The sequence below is a fragment of the Mustela nivalis genome, assembly GCF_964662115.1.
Source record: "Mustela nivalis genome assembly, chromosome: 15".
Classification (NCBI taxonomy): Eukaryota; Metazoa; Chordata; class Mammalia; order Carnivora; family Mustelidae; genus Mustela; species Mustela nivalis.
In genome coordinates this window covers 29,545,787-29,558,560 of record NC_139034.1, presented here as the reverse complement: position 1 = coordinate 29,558,560, position 12,774 = coordinate 29,545,787, and the positions used below count along the sequence as shown (strand labels likewise).

The window sequence follows — 12,774 nt, the reverse complement described above, 5'->3', positions numbered from 1 at the left end:
TGAAACTGAATAGAAAAACCATGAAAACACACAGATGCAATGATAAAACTACACTTCATTCCACATATGGCCAGTTTTAAAAGAGAGGAGTAAGATGGGGAGGGAGAGTGAGCAAGCCAGGCAAGAGGAAAAAGTAGACAAAGAGATTACTGAGTAGAAATGTCAAAGATAGAAAAATAGGTAAGGGAAGGAAAGAAAGAAAAAGACAGGTGTGTCTGAAAGGAAGGATGAGTTGTGGGGTCCTCCAGTCGGGGTCTGTGTCCAGCCCACACACCTGGCTTCCCATCTCAAGAGCAGTCTTGTTCTGCGTTCCTCATCCTGCCAGTCAGCCCAGCTGAAGCCATCCAGAGAGCTGTGGGCTAGTATTTCCACAGATCCCCAGAGCCCTGACCTTATCTTGGTCTAATCACTGTAATCACCATAATTAGTTTTCCTTTCATTTTCCCAGGGATAAAACTAAAAGCTATTTCAGAAATCTGCATTTTCAGGGCGATTGGGTGGCTCAGTGGGTTAAAGATCCTGCCTTCGGCTCAGATCATGATCCCAGAGTCCTGGGATTGAGCCCCTCATCTCATCGCATCGGGCTCTCTGCTCAGTGGCGAGCCTGCTTCCTCCTCTCTCTGCCTGCCTCTCTGCCTACTTGTGATCTCTGTCAAATAAATAAATAAAAAATCTTAAAAAAAAAAATCTGCATTTCATCCATCTCTGCGAATCAGTGAAAACCCAAGCTCTTAGTATGAGGGTAGTAACAAAAACAATAAACAAATCAAAACCAAGACTTCTATCACCAAAATAGCCAATGGTCAAACATGCCTTACACACACGCTGTTTACTGAAAAACCACCATTCTCAGTCAGATTTACCATAGATAATAAAACACCTACACCTCTTCACCACTCATATTTCTAAGTTTTTGTTTTATTTAGCTCACTTATTATTCAAGTAAATTAGGTATAACTGCTTTCAAAATGAGATACGTATCCTATATTGCTAGCATTCAACAAACTTCTGAAATCATTGGTATAATATTTTAACTAAATGAACAAGTCCAAGACACCGAGTTTGAATCCCAGCTTTGGCTCTTAGCATACAACTGACTGCACAAATTACTTAATAGCTTTGAGCTTTAGGTTCTTCATCTATAAAACAAGGCTCATCGTATAGTACCAATCACACAGGAATTCCTTTGGAATTCCTTCCTTTAAGAAGGAAAGGAGATGAGCGCTTGGAACTGTATGACATGTAGTAAGCACTCAATGTTATCCCTTATTATTACCATTATTATTGATGGCCACTAGCCTTGCCTCCTGGCTGCAGAAAACTTAACCATAAGATATCTTTTTACCTTATTAAAGAAATTTGAGAAGTTTTAGGAAAATACTGGGTTTATATGTAATAGATGAAGAGTAATAATAGAAACAAAGTCAAATATTTATGATCGTATACACTGAACTTGCAAAGCAGCGGCAGCACCCTTTTACAAATGGTTTACCTCGAAGTCTATGAGCTGTAGGTCAGCAATCAAGGTCACCAGCAGCCCACTATTATAGAGCTCTTGTGCGAGCTGGGCCACAGCTTCTGTGGGGGGTTCCTTGTCATTTGTGCCACACAGAATCTCTTTCATTGCTTGCAGAGATTTCGACACTTCCTCTGAAGCCTGGTGACCAAAAAAACATGCTCACAGTGAAGAGGGAATGAAAATTTTCAAGCCATAAACAAACAAACCAAAAAACCCCACTTCTTGGATTCTGTTCATTTATGATCAAAGAACACTATACAGTTACAAGCAACCAAAAAACTGTTTGACAGTGCTTTTTTTATTTTGGAAAATGTTGCAAAAATGTATTTATGTTAAAAAAGTCTCTGGTATTTCTATTTGGTCAACATAATCAAAACACTCTTCCTTTAAAACCTACTCAGATATAGCCTAACTAATCTAGTCATTAGCTATAAATTTTACTCTTAAGAATTAAAATGACTGGGGCGCCTGGGTGGCTCAGTGGGTTAAACCTCTGCCTTCGGCTCAGGTCGTGGTCCCAGGGTCCTGGGATAGAGTCCCGGGATAGAGTCCCTGGTCAGGCTCTCTGTTCAGCAGGGAGCCTGCTTCCCCCTCTCTCTCTGCCTGCCTCTCTGCCTACTTGTGATCTCTCTCCCTCTCTGTCAAATGAATAAAGAAAATATTAAAAAAATTAAAATGACTGTTTTGAAGACTTATCAGTAGCTACGGGTCTTTATTAAAAGCATTTGTTAAGGTTTTCAACAAATTCCTATCACTCTAATTTTTTAATGGACAGTATAGTAAACCTGAATTGTCAAAACACACGGTCAAATTATCAAAAGCCACTAACTTTGTTAATCCACTTGTCTCTCCCACATAATCATCACCTTTTTTGCTCTCTATGAAACTTAAAAATGACAAAAAAACACTTCTCTATATTGTGAAGAGTAAGAGGGAAATCCACAGATGAGTGGGTGCTCAGGCCTGGGGAGGGGACAATGAGGAATGACTGCCAACTGGTACAGGATTTCTTTTGGGGGTGATGAAAATATTCTTGAATTAGATATTGGTGATGGTTGTAGAACCTTTGAGAATACTAAAAATCAGTGAACTGTACACGTTAAAGAGGCAGATTGTATGGGATGTGAATTTATTCAATACGTCCAAAAGAGAATAGGCCAAAAAGTTAACAATGTAATCTGCTGAATATTTTTAAAAGAAATATAGTTTTATTACTTTGAAGTATGGTTCTGTAATCATTATAACCAAGGAAGGGAATAAAGAGAATAAGGCAGATTAAATACAAATAATTCATAGTAGCATGACTACTTTAAAAAAAAGTAATTTCCAGATACATCTTATGATCTGACTGAAACAATTCTTAATTTATTAAAAGGTTGGAAATTTCTTTAAGGGTGATATTTAGCCACAAAAGAGTGCTTTAAATTATATGCAGTTAAGAATAATTATAAAGCAAACTTCTGTGGCCCATAACACAGGTTAAGAGTAGAAAACTTCCAGAAATCCTGAAGTCACCTGAATGCAGCCTTTTCAACCTAGAAGTAAATGTTTTTATGTTTTTGATGACAATCATTTCTTTACTTTTCTTTATATTTTCTTACCTGTATTTGCATCGCTAAACAATATAGTTGAGCTCTGCCAATTTTGAACTTTTTGGAATAACACCTGGGACCTCTTAGGAGGTGCTTCTGCTGCTATTATAGATGTGAGGTCCATCCATGCAACTGCACGGAGGCAGCAGCATTTTCATTTTCTTTGCTCTCAAGTTTTCTACTAATGGCTGGACCCCAGTTCATCAGTTCTACTTTTGATGGACATTTAGGTCGTTTCCATTGAGGGGTTATTAGGAACAGCAACATATGAATACTCTTGTACGCGCATCCTGGTTCACAAGTGCGCGCATCCTGGTTCACAAGTGCAAGATTATCTCTAGAGTTTGTATGTCGGAGTAGAATTGCAGGGTTTTAACAGAGGTACAACCTCAGATTTGACAGATGATACCAGCTGGTTCTCAAAGCAGTGACACCAGTTTATACCTTATCCCTCACAGTGGAGGAAAGTTCCCATTGCTCTCCATCCTCGCCGACACTGAGTATCATCAGACATTTTTCATTTTTGCCAGGAGAGTGAGTGTGTAATATGAATGTATGTGATTTTAACTGGCCTTTTCCTGACTACTCATGAAAGCGAGTATCTTTTTATGTTTTTTTTCTGTCTTGTGCAGATTTACTGTAAATTTACTAGTAAATTTGGGTTTACTCTTTTATGAAGGTCATTTCTTTTTTCTAATTGAGCCAATATTTGATTCAATATTACAAGTACACAAGAATTAAAAATACATTTCTACATACCTTACAAGATGCAGAATAAAACATTATATCTCTACATACCTACAAGATCCAAGATTTTTTTAATATACTGGGATGGGAAGATACTGTGAACTAAAGGATATTTATTTTCTAGATCTCTTAAGTGTTGCCATAAACTAACCAGTCACTTTAGAGAGAAATTGAATACATAGGATCCAACATCCTCTGGAAGGAACAAAATATAAAGAAAAGAACAACAACAACAACAACACCTTATCTATGAGGAAATCCTGCTTAGAAGGACCTTTAAAAAATGTTAAAATGAGGTTGCACTGTCATAGAAACTATCAGGTGATCCTTAAATAAAAATGTTCTATCCTTCCTGTCAGTTTAGCATTAAATACCTGTATAGCCCCTTAGATTTTTAAGGTCTGTAGTCTAGAGGGATCCAAGTTTTGTCAGAGGCTGAATATAGTGAACCAAGGGTTCAAGGCAAAAGAGTCAACAACAGCATGAATCCTGAAATCAATTTATATGTATTTATAGAGACCTTATGTGCACATCACAGACCATATTCGGGGATTCTTCATCAAGCTTTTACATTGGTTTTTGGTTTTGGAAAACATGCATCTGAATAATAATATTATCATTTTAGTTCATACCTTGTCAGTTTTTTTGTCTTGCTTTTCCAAAATCGCCAAGTTGTCTTTTAGAGCTTTCACAATTTCTGCTGGATTTTTGTGTGATTTACTAAACAAAGGCATTTTTTTCATCTATAGAAATTTCTTCTTCCAATACAGAATGCTACAAACAAATAAGCAAACAAGAATCATGAGTTTAGCTTTTTAAAATTTTATCTAAAATTTTGTTTACATCCCAGGTAGTTAACAGAAGTGTAATGTTAGCTTCTGATGTATAATATAGTGATTCAACACCTCCATACAACACCCAGTGCTTATCACAAGTGCCCCCCTGAATCCCCGTCACCTATTTCACCCACGCCTCCACCCACCTCCCTGCTGGTAACCATCAGTTTGTTCTCTAGAGTTAAGAATCTGTTTCTTGGGGGGAAAAGAAAGAATCTGTTTCTTGGTTTGCCTCTCTCTCTATTCTTTTCCTCTTTGCTCATTTGTTTCTTAAATTTCATATGAGTGAAATCGTATGGCGTTTGTCTTAATCTGACTGACTTATTTCACTTAGTATAATACTTTCTAGATCCATCCACATTGCAGAGGCAAGATTTCATTCTTTTTATGGCTGAATAATACTTCATTGTGTGTGTGTGTGTGTGTGTGTGTGTGTGTATCACATCTTTATCCATTCATCAACTGATGGACACTTGGGCTGCTTCCATAATTTGGCTATTGTTGATAATGCTGCCATAAACATCAGGGTGCATGTATCCCTTTTAATTAGAGTCATTGGGTAAATACCTAGTACTGTGATTGCCAGATTTTAGGAGAGTTCTATTTTTAACTTTGTGAGGAACCTCCAACTTGTTTTCCAGCATGGCTGTCACCAGTTTGTAAAGAATTTAACTCTTAACATGATTAAATTGTTATACCAGAATGTCTTATGTTTTCAAAAACCCTAATTCAATAATTTGAAACATTAACATTGATCAAACTAAAATGAGTTTCATCAAGTTTTACACCACATTTAAATACATATATATATTTTAAGACAGGTATTTTTAAAACTTTGCCGAAAACTTTTTATTCAAAGTTTAAAATTTTTTTTCTAAAATACAAATACAAGGATTCGGGAAAGAGTCCCACTGGGAAAAGGAGTACTTAAAACTAGATTTTTTAACTAATGAGAGTGCTGCTGCCGACAATGACGGTGATAGATAAAATAAAACATGTAAAACAAAAGTGAGATTAGGATTCACATACTGTGGTAAGGCAATATTTAATGCTACCCATAACAATCACAAAATCGCAAGGTAAAATTATTTTAAAATCTGATCTGTTCTTTATTTATTCTTCAAACATTCAGCTGGCCATACTCACTGAGGAAATGAAGACCACCATGGTGGAGGGTGAGGAGAGTGAGGAAAAGGAATATTAATTCTTGTTTTTGAGAACATCTATTTACATAGAGCAGAGAAAGCTGAATATGGCTGTCATTGCCCTACCATAATGTAATTATTTAGGAAGAAAATCCTTATTGAAGTTTCCAGTTAGGAGAGGCATATTCACATACTTTATAGTTATTGGCAAAATATTTCAAACATTACAGAAACATGATATCATAAGTCCATTAACCAATAGCTCAGAGATAACAAATATATCAGTTTGGTGTATGTTCCTTCTGAATTTTTTCTTATATATAATATTAGATACATTTTTAAACAAAAATAAAGTAATACTAAACACAGTATTTTGTAACTTTTTTCTACTTGTTATGTCTTGAATACCATTCTACGAGTATATATTTAGATCTCCTACAATTGTATACAATATAGTATTCTATTATACAGATATATAATTATTATGTGGAAACTTTATTAAATTACTATATAATTTATTTTATTAATACCTTATTAATGGACATTTGGGTTAATTCTACTTTTTCTAATATTTTTCTGATTAACAATGATGCAATTAGTCAATGGAGGATATTATCCAAGTGTGTATACACAAATGTGCACCAGTGGATAGCAGCACTCTACCTAGCTATTCCTGTGGCATAACCATAGCTACGGTTCTAAATCCCTAATCCCCCTAAAATCCGATTTCCCAAATCTGGCTCTCTAGAACTTGTCATTCTGTGAGCTACCTTATATCCTTCCAATAAATTCCTTCAGGATTTGTTGTTTGTAATCAAGAATTCCAATGGGAGGGGTGCGTGGGTGGCTCAGTTGGTTGAAGGTCTGCCTTCAGCTCAGGTCATGATCCCAAGGGTCCGGGGATTGAGCCCATCGGGCTCCCTGCTCAGCATAGAGCCTGCTTCTCCCTCTCCCTCTACCTGCCACTCTATCTACTTGTGCTCTCTATCTCTCTGTCAAATAAATAAATGAAATCTTTAAAAAAAATTCCAATGGGACATATATATGTTATGAAGTAGAAATCAAAACAGTGTGAATTTTGATGATAAAACAAAAGACTTAAATTATCATTTTCAGAAGAAATGGTGTTTTCGACAGGGGTGCCTCAACTCCCCAGTGTGGGGAGACTAAGTGAGAGGGGAACCTGTCCACTCTTGGGGCAATAGGTTTGAAAACAAGAGACTCCAGGCAGCCTCTAAAGCAGATACTGAAAGTTGACAGAGCATTCAAAGATAAAGCATGTGAAGATCACAATGATTCTCACAGTAGGCAGTGTCAGGTGCAAAAAGAGAGTCAGAACATTGTATCGTGTACCTTTATATAATTCAAGAATAAAATTGTAAAGACACACTAGATTTTACTTTAGTAGTCAGCCCTACACATCAATAAATGAAGGTGGAGTATATTTAAAAGTATATGAACTGTGGTAGTAGGGTGGGTACTGAACCAATCATTAGATAAGTTGGGCAGAGCAAGCCAAATGTTGCTTCTTACCTAAGTGATCTTGGGCACAGATCCTTAAGGCTCTGTGATCTCATCTGTAAATGGAGATGATAACATCTCCCTCTCAGTGTTGTGAGGATTAAAGGTAAGTAGAACATCTTGCACAGGGCCTTGTATAAGTAAAGTACTCTACAATGTTTAGCTGCGATTATTACAAAAAGTTCTATGATATAATGAATGAATGATTTCACAAAAGAGAAAGGCATACTAATTGAGACATGATATTGTCTTAATTAAGTGTTCTAGACATATCTGTGTCCTTGAATCACTTACACATTTTTTTCTTTTAAAAAATATAATTTATTCTTTAAAGGTTAAATATTTAATGTTTAAATACTTAGCATTAAAAGTTTTTTTTAGGGGCACCTGGGTGGCTCAGTGGGTTAAAGCCTCTGCCTTTGGCTTAGGTCATGATCCCAGGGTCCTGGGACAGAGCCCCACATCAGGCTCTCTGCTCAGCAGGGAGCCTGCTTTCCTTCCTCTCTCTGCCTGCCTCTCTGTCTACTTGTGATCTCTGTCTGTCAAATAAATAAATAAAATATTTTTTAAAAAGTATTTTTTTAATGCTAAATGCATTTGTATAATTGTTCATTTCTTCATATAGTTCTACTGCACTAAGGAAAAGATAATCGACTGTGAGAATTCCAACTAAATACTCCTGACATCAAAATAGAGTACAAATAAGAATATGGTATCATGCACGGGGTGCCTGAGTGGCTCAGTCAATTAAGTGTATCTGGACTTTCCCAAAACATTTGGCAGATTTGTTTTGATATCTTCATAAATGAAATGGAAAAACAGGAGTTAGATGATATGACTAGGTGAATTAACAGTTAAATTTTTTTTTTTTTTAAATCCCCTCACTTTATAGATAGGACAAATGACAGCCAAGCAAGGGTGGTAATTTCTGAATCATAGTGGATCAGTTACCAATTCAGAACCAGACGGGTTTAACTATCTCTAAAATACCTATATAACTTTTATAATAAATAGATACCTAAAAATAGAAAATATTAGGTAAAACAAAACTTAGGTACTTTAGGGGCGCATGGGTGGCTCAGTGGTTTAAAGCCTCTGCCTTTGGCTCAGGTCATGATCCTGGGGTCCTGGGATCGAGACCCACATGGGCTCCCTGCTCACTCGGGAGCCTGCTTCTGCGTCTGCCTCTCCCCCTGCTTGTGCTCTCTGCCCCTAAATAAAATCTTTTAAAAAATAAAAAAGAGGGACGCCTGGGTGGCTCAGTTGGTTAAGCAGCTGCCTTCGGCCCAGGTCATGATCCCAGCGTCCTGGGATCTAGTCCCACATCGGGCTCCTTGCTTGGCAGGGAGCCTGCTTCTCCCTCTGCCTCTACCTGCCACTCTGTCTGCCTGTGCTCACTCTCGCTCCTCTCTCTCTCTGACAAAAATAAATAAATTAATAAAATCTTAAAATAAATAAATAAATAAATAAATTAATTAATTAATTAAAAAAGAATATGGTCACGTATATGTGATATGACGTGATTTTTTTCCAGTACTTGTTGCTCTGCCCAGTTCTCAGTTCTTAGTTCTCAGGCTAATTCTAATGCTAATTCTGGTAATATCACAAATGTTTTCAGGACTCCCATGGTAGTTATCCACCATTTCCTGATTTGCTGTCTTCCAACTTTTTATTTGCCTGTTGATTTGTTCATTTATTCATTCACTTGTTCACTGAACAATCTGAGTAAGTACTAAGCATGGACACTTTGCTAAATACCTGGGATAGAGTTATGAACAAGAAAAATACAATCCTTGCTCTTTTGAACTTATTATTAAAAAGAAAAAGTTAACATTTGGGGGGCAATAAAATTATATAACAGAGGAAAAACACACAGTATAATGCCTCTTAATACAGTACTCCTTTTTTGAATTTGTTATTTTCATATTTTAAGTGTACCTATTTTCTACAACTATAATATAAAATTAGTTTAATAATGTTTTAAAATTTCATAGGACCATTAATGATTCTTCAATTCTGGGATCCATATTATGAGGGAAATCAAAACCTGTATCTCAAACTATGCAGTTCCCGCCCCCGGTCCCCTATAAATTTTGGTGAAACTCTCCTAACTGCTCTGTTCTCCTCAGACCATAACCAGCCCCGTCCCACCCCCAGACTGAACACCTTCCTGTATCACCCTCAAACCCAGGGCTGCCCTTTCTACTCCCTGGGCAACCATGCTGGACACTTGCATGTGCATCCACCCCAATCACATCATTTACTCCACTGCCATTTAAAAACTGAGCCAACTGGCACTCAGCACTACCTACTAAACAAATACAAGGTAGTTAAACCCGTCTGGTTCTGAATTGGTAACTGATCCACTATGATTCAGAAATTACCACCCTTGCTTGGCTGTCATTTGTCCTATCTATAAAGTGAGGGAATTCTTTTTAAAAAAAAATTTAACTGTTAATTCACCTAGTCATAACTCCTATTTTTCCATTTCATTTATGAAGATATCAAAACAAATCTGCCAAATGTTTTGGGAAAGTCCAGATACATTGCCTTTATATTAATACTGGTTTAGTTATTTTATTTATTGTATCCCCATGACTTATTTATTTTTATAACTAGAACTTTGTACTTTTTGACCCCCCTCACCCATTGCATCCACCCCCACCCCTACCTCGGACTATCACTAATTTGTTCTCTGTATCTGAGCTTGACTTTTTTTAAAATTCCACTTACAGGTGAGCCCATACAATATTTGTCTTTCTCTGTCTGAATTATTTCACTTAGCATAATGTCCTCAAGTTCCTTCCATATCGACAAATGGCAAGAATTCACTTTTTATGGGCGAATAATATTTATGGGTGTATTATACATATATAAGCACATTTTCTTTGTCCATTCATCTACTGACTGGCATTTAGGTTCTTTCCATTTCTTGGTAAATAACGCCACAATGAACATGGTGATGCATATAGCTTTTCACATTAGTATTTTTATTTTCTTCTCATAAATATCCAGAAATAGAACTGCTGGATCATATGATAGTTCTATTTTCAATTTTTTTGAGAAACCTCCATACTCAAAGAGTGGGTTCTTAAAGGGCATCACCCTTTGAAAATAGCTACGTTATATACAGTGAGCTCGAGGTGATTCATCACTGGTCCATATCCATTCTAAATCTTAAACTCCTACTATCTATCCATCATGGCCTAAGATAAAGTGCTTAAGGCAGGGACAAAAGGAATGGCCAACTCCTGAAAATGGTGCCTTCTGGGGATAAAAGGGTAGTAGGAATTTTTCTATAAAGTCTACCTCAGAGTTTTTAGACTATACATTCTATTTCAGCAAAGCAGGAAGCAGGGACAGGAGAGGATGCCATATTAAATACAACAGACTAACTCTAGAGGAATGCCTCTTAGGAACTGAAAACTGTAGGCTGTGCACACCAACATGCCCTCTAGCGTAGTGCTGACAGTGGGCCATGCAGCAAACAAATGTCCATGGACTAATACTGGCCCTGTTGTACTTTTCCATTGTCAAGAGTGAATAAACAGAATAAACAACAATTAATGTAGGTTCTATTAAAAAAAAAAAAAAAAAAAGAAGCAGCCCAAGAAAGAGAAGAAATGCCCTGTGGACTTAAGACAGGAAAGGTTGCTTCCAAAATTAATTCTCTGTAGGAGACAGAACAGACATAACTGACAAAAAAAGAAAAGGACTTAAACTAAAAGCTGGCCAAGATAAAAGATGAGAAACACACACACATATATATACACACATATATAGATAACACCCCAAATACAGCATGGTAATCCAAATCTTCACAGAGCAGAAATGACCCTATGGAAAATTGACTAAGGACAACTGAGAGGTAAAAAATGAGTCAGGCTACATTTATTCATTCAAAAAATATTTACTGAGCACCTACAATATGTATATTTCAGAGATATGGAAAAGATAAAGTGATCCAGGTATTACAACAATGGGCGAGGTGGAGGAAGCCAACAAGAACAAAAAATATAAAAAGTGAAGCAGAAGCAAAAAAATGCAACAGTTTAAGCAGAAAAAAGAGCTAAACCTCATCACTTAAAGAGCTCTTCTAGTTGAGATTATTGGTGACCCCCCAAATTCAGTGTCTTGTGGCTTTTAAAAGAAACCAACATTATACTTTCAAAGCTCATTCTTACAAAATGACCTTAACAACAAAGGATAAAAATCAAGTTGCCTTTGAACTTCCATAAAGCTAAATGTCATCAGAACAAAGAGAAAACCTACAGAGTTCTGAGAGAGTCTATAGCCTCGTAACTGAATCCCTAGCCAACATATTTATGTGTGAACAGATTGTGTATGCTTACTAAAAATATTATAAAAAGATGACATGGAATCAAGCCCACAAGAGTTCAACAAAATAAATGGTAAAAATCAGAAATAATTCTTGAAAGGAAGCCTTGATATTGTTGGTAGGACATGTAGGAGGGTGAGAATCTACAATTATAATTAATTCATAGGGGAGTAAAAATAAGTAAGGATTCAAGTTAAAAAGGAAACCACCCCAAAAGTCTCCAAGGAAAGAAGGATCGAAATAATAGCAATAGAAGCAGAAATTAACCGAATCAAAAAAGTAAAAGGAAAAGAAAATCTCTGGTAGCTATTTGGTCCTTGTTTCTCGTGGTGATAGACCTGTCTGCTCTACTTCCCATCCACCATACCCAAAGGGTGGGAACATGACCCAGGTGTAGCCAGAGTATTCCTTCCACTGCCCTGGCTACAGCAGTTGGCTCACAAGTGGACTCTGACACCATCAAGCTTATCAAAATGCTTCAACAGGACTTTTCCCTTAAGTATTTTAATTTAATTAAGATATATGGGGCATACAGATGAATAAAGAACAGCCTAATAAGCTCCTGTGTATTTACCACCCAGCTCAAAACAGAAAAACTGAAGCAACCCCCTTCATACATCTCCCTGATCCCAGCCCCCTCTGGTTCATTCTGGTGGGACTATTACTTGAATATTAATTTAGCAGTGTGGCTCTAGAACCCATAAATGTTCACAACCTCTGATTTAGTAAGTAATTCTTGCTTCTGGAAATCTTAACAAAGTAAACTAAAATAAAGGTTGTCTTTGTAACATTTTTAAAAACATTTTAACATCTGTGAAATTGAGGTGTTTCTTACAACCGAGGGGATTTTACCTTCCTTTACAGTTTTTTTTCTTTCTTCCTTAGTGGTATACAAAGTACATGACTTATAGCCAATCGCTTCTTAGATTTGACGAAATACAGTCTTTGGCTATGAAAATGTTTGCAAAGAATGCGAAATAAAATGGAAATGTTAAAAGCAGCACCCCATAAAACTATGTAAAAGCAAACAAAACACAAGAACACAAAGGCTATGCATAGAAAAAAATTTACAAAA

The 12,774-nt window shown here is 36.6% G+C and overlaps 1 protein-coding gene across 16 annotated transcripts in view; it reads right to left on the bottom strand.

The window, feature by feature from the left end:
- CAB39L (calcium binding protein 39 like) overlaps positions 1-12,774 on the bottom strand; it is a 121,843-nt gene that overhangs the window by 55,986 nt on the left and 53,083 nt on the right. For all 16 annotated transcript variants that reach the window (XM_082701548.1, XM_082701556.1, XM_082701547.1 and 13 more), the window contains 2 exons: positions 4,491-4,632; positions 1,493-1,657 (listed from right to left, as the gene is read on the bottom strand). In XM_082701548.1, coding sequence (XP_082557674.1) covers positions 1,493-1,657; positions 4,491-4,601 — 276 coding nt within the window. In that variant the 5' untranslated portion in view covers positions 4,602-4,632. The remainder of the gene's footprint in view (positions 1-1,492; positions 1,658-4,490; positions 4,633-12,774) is intronic.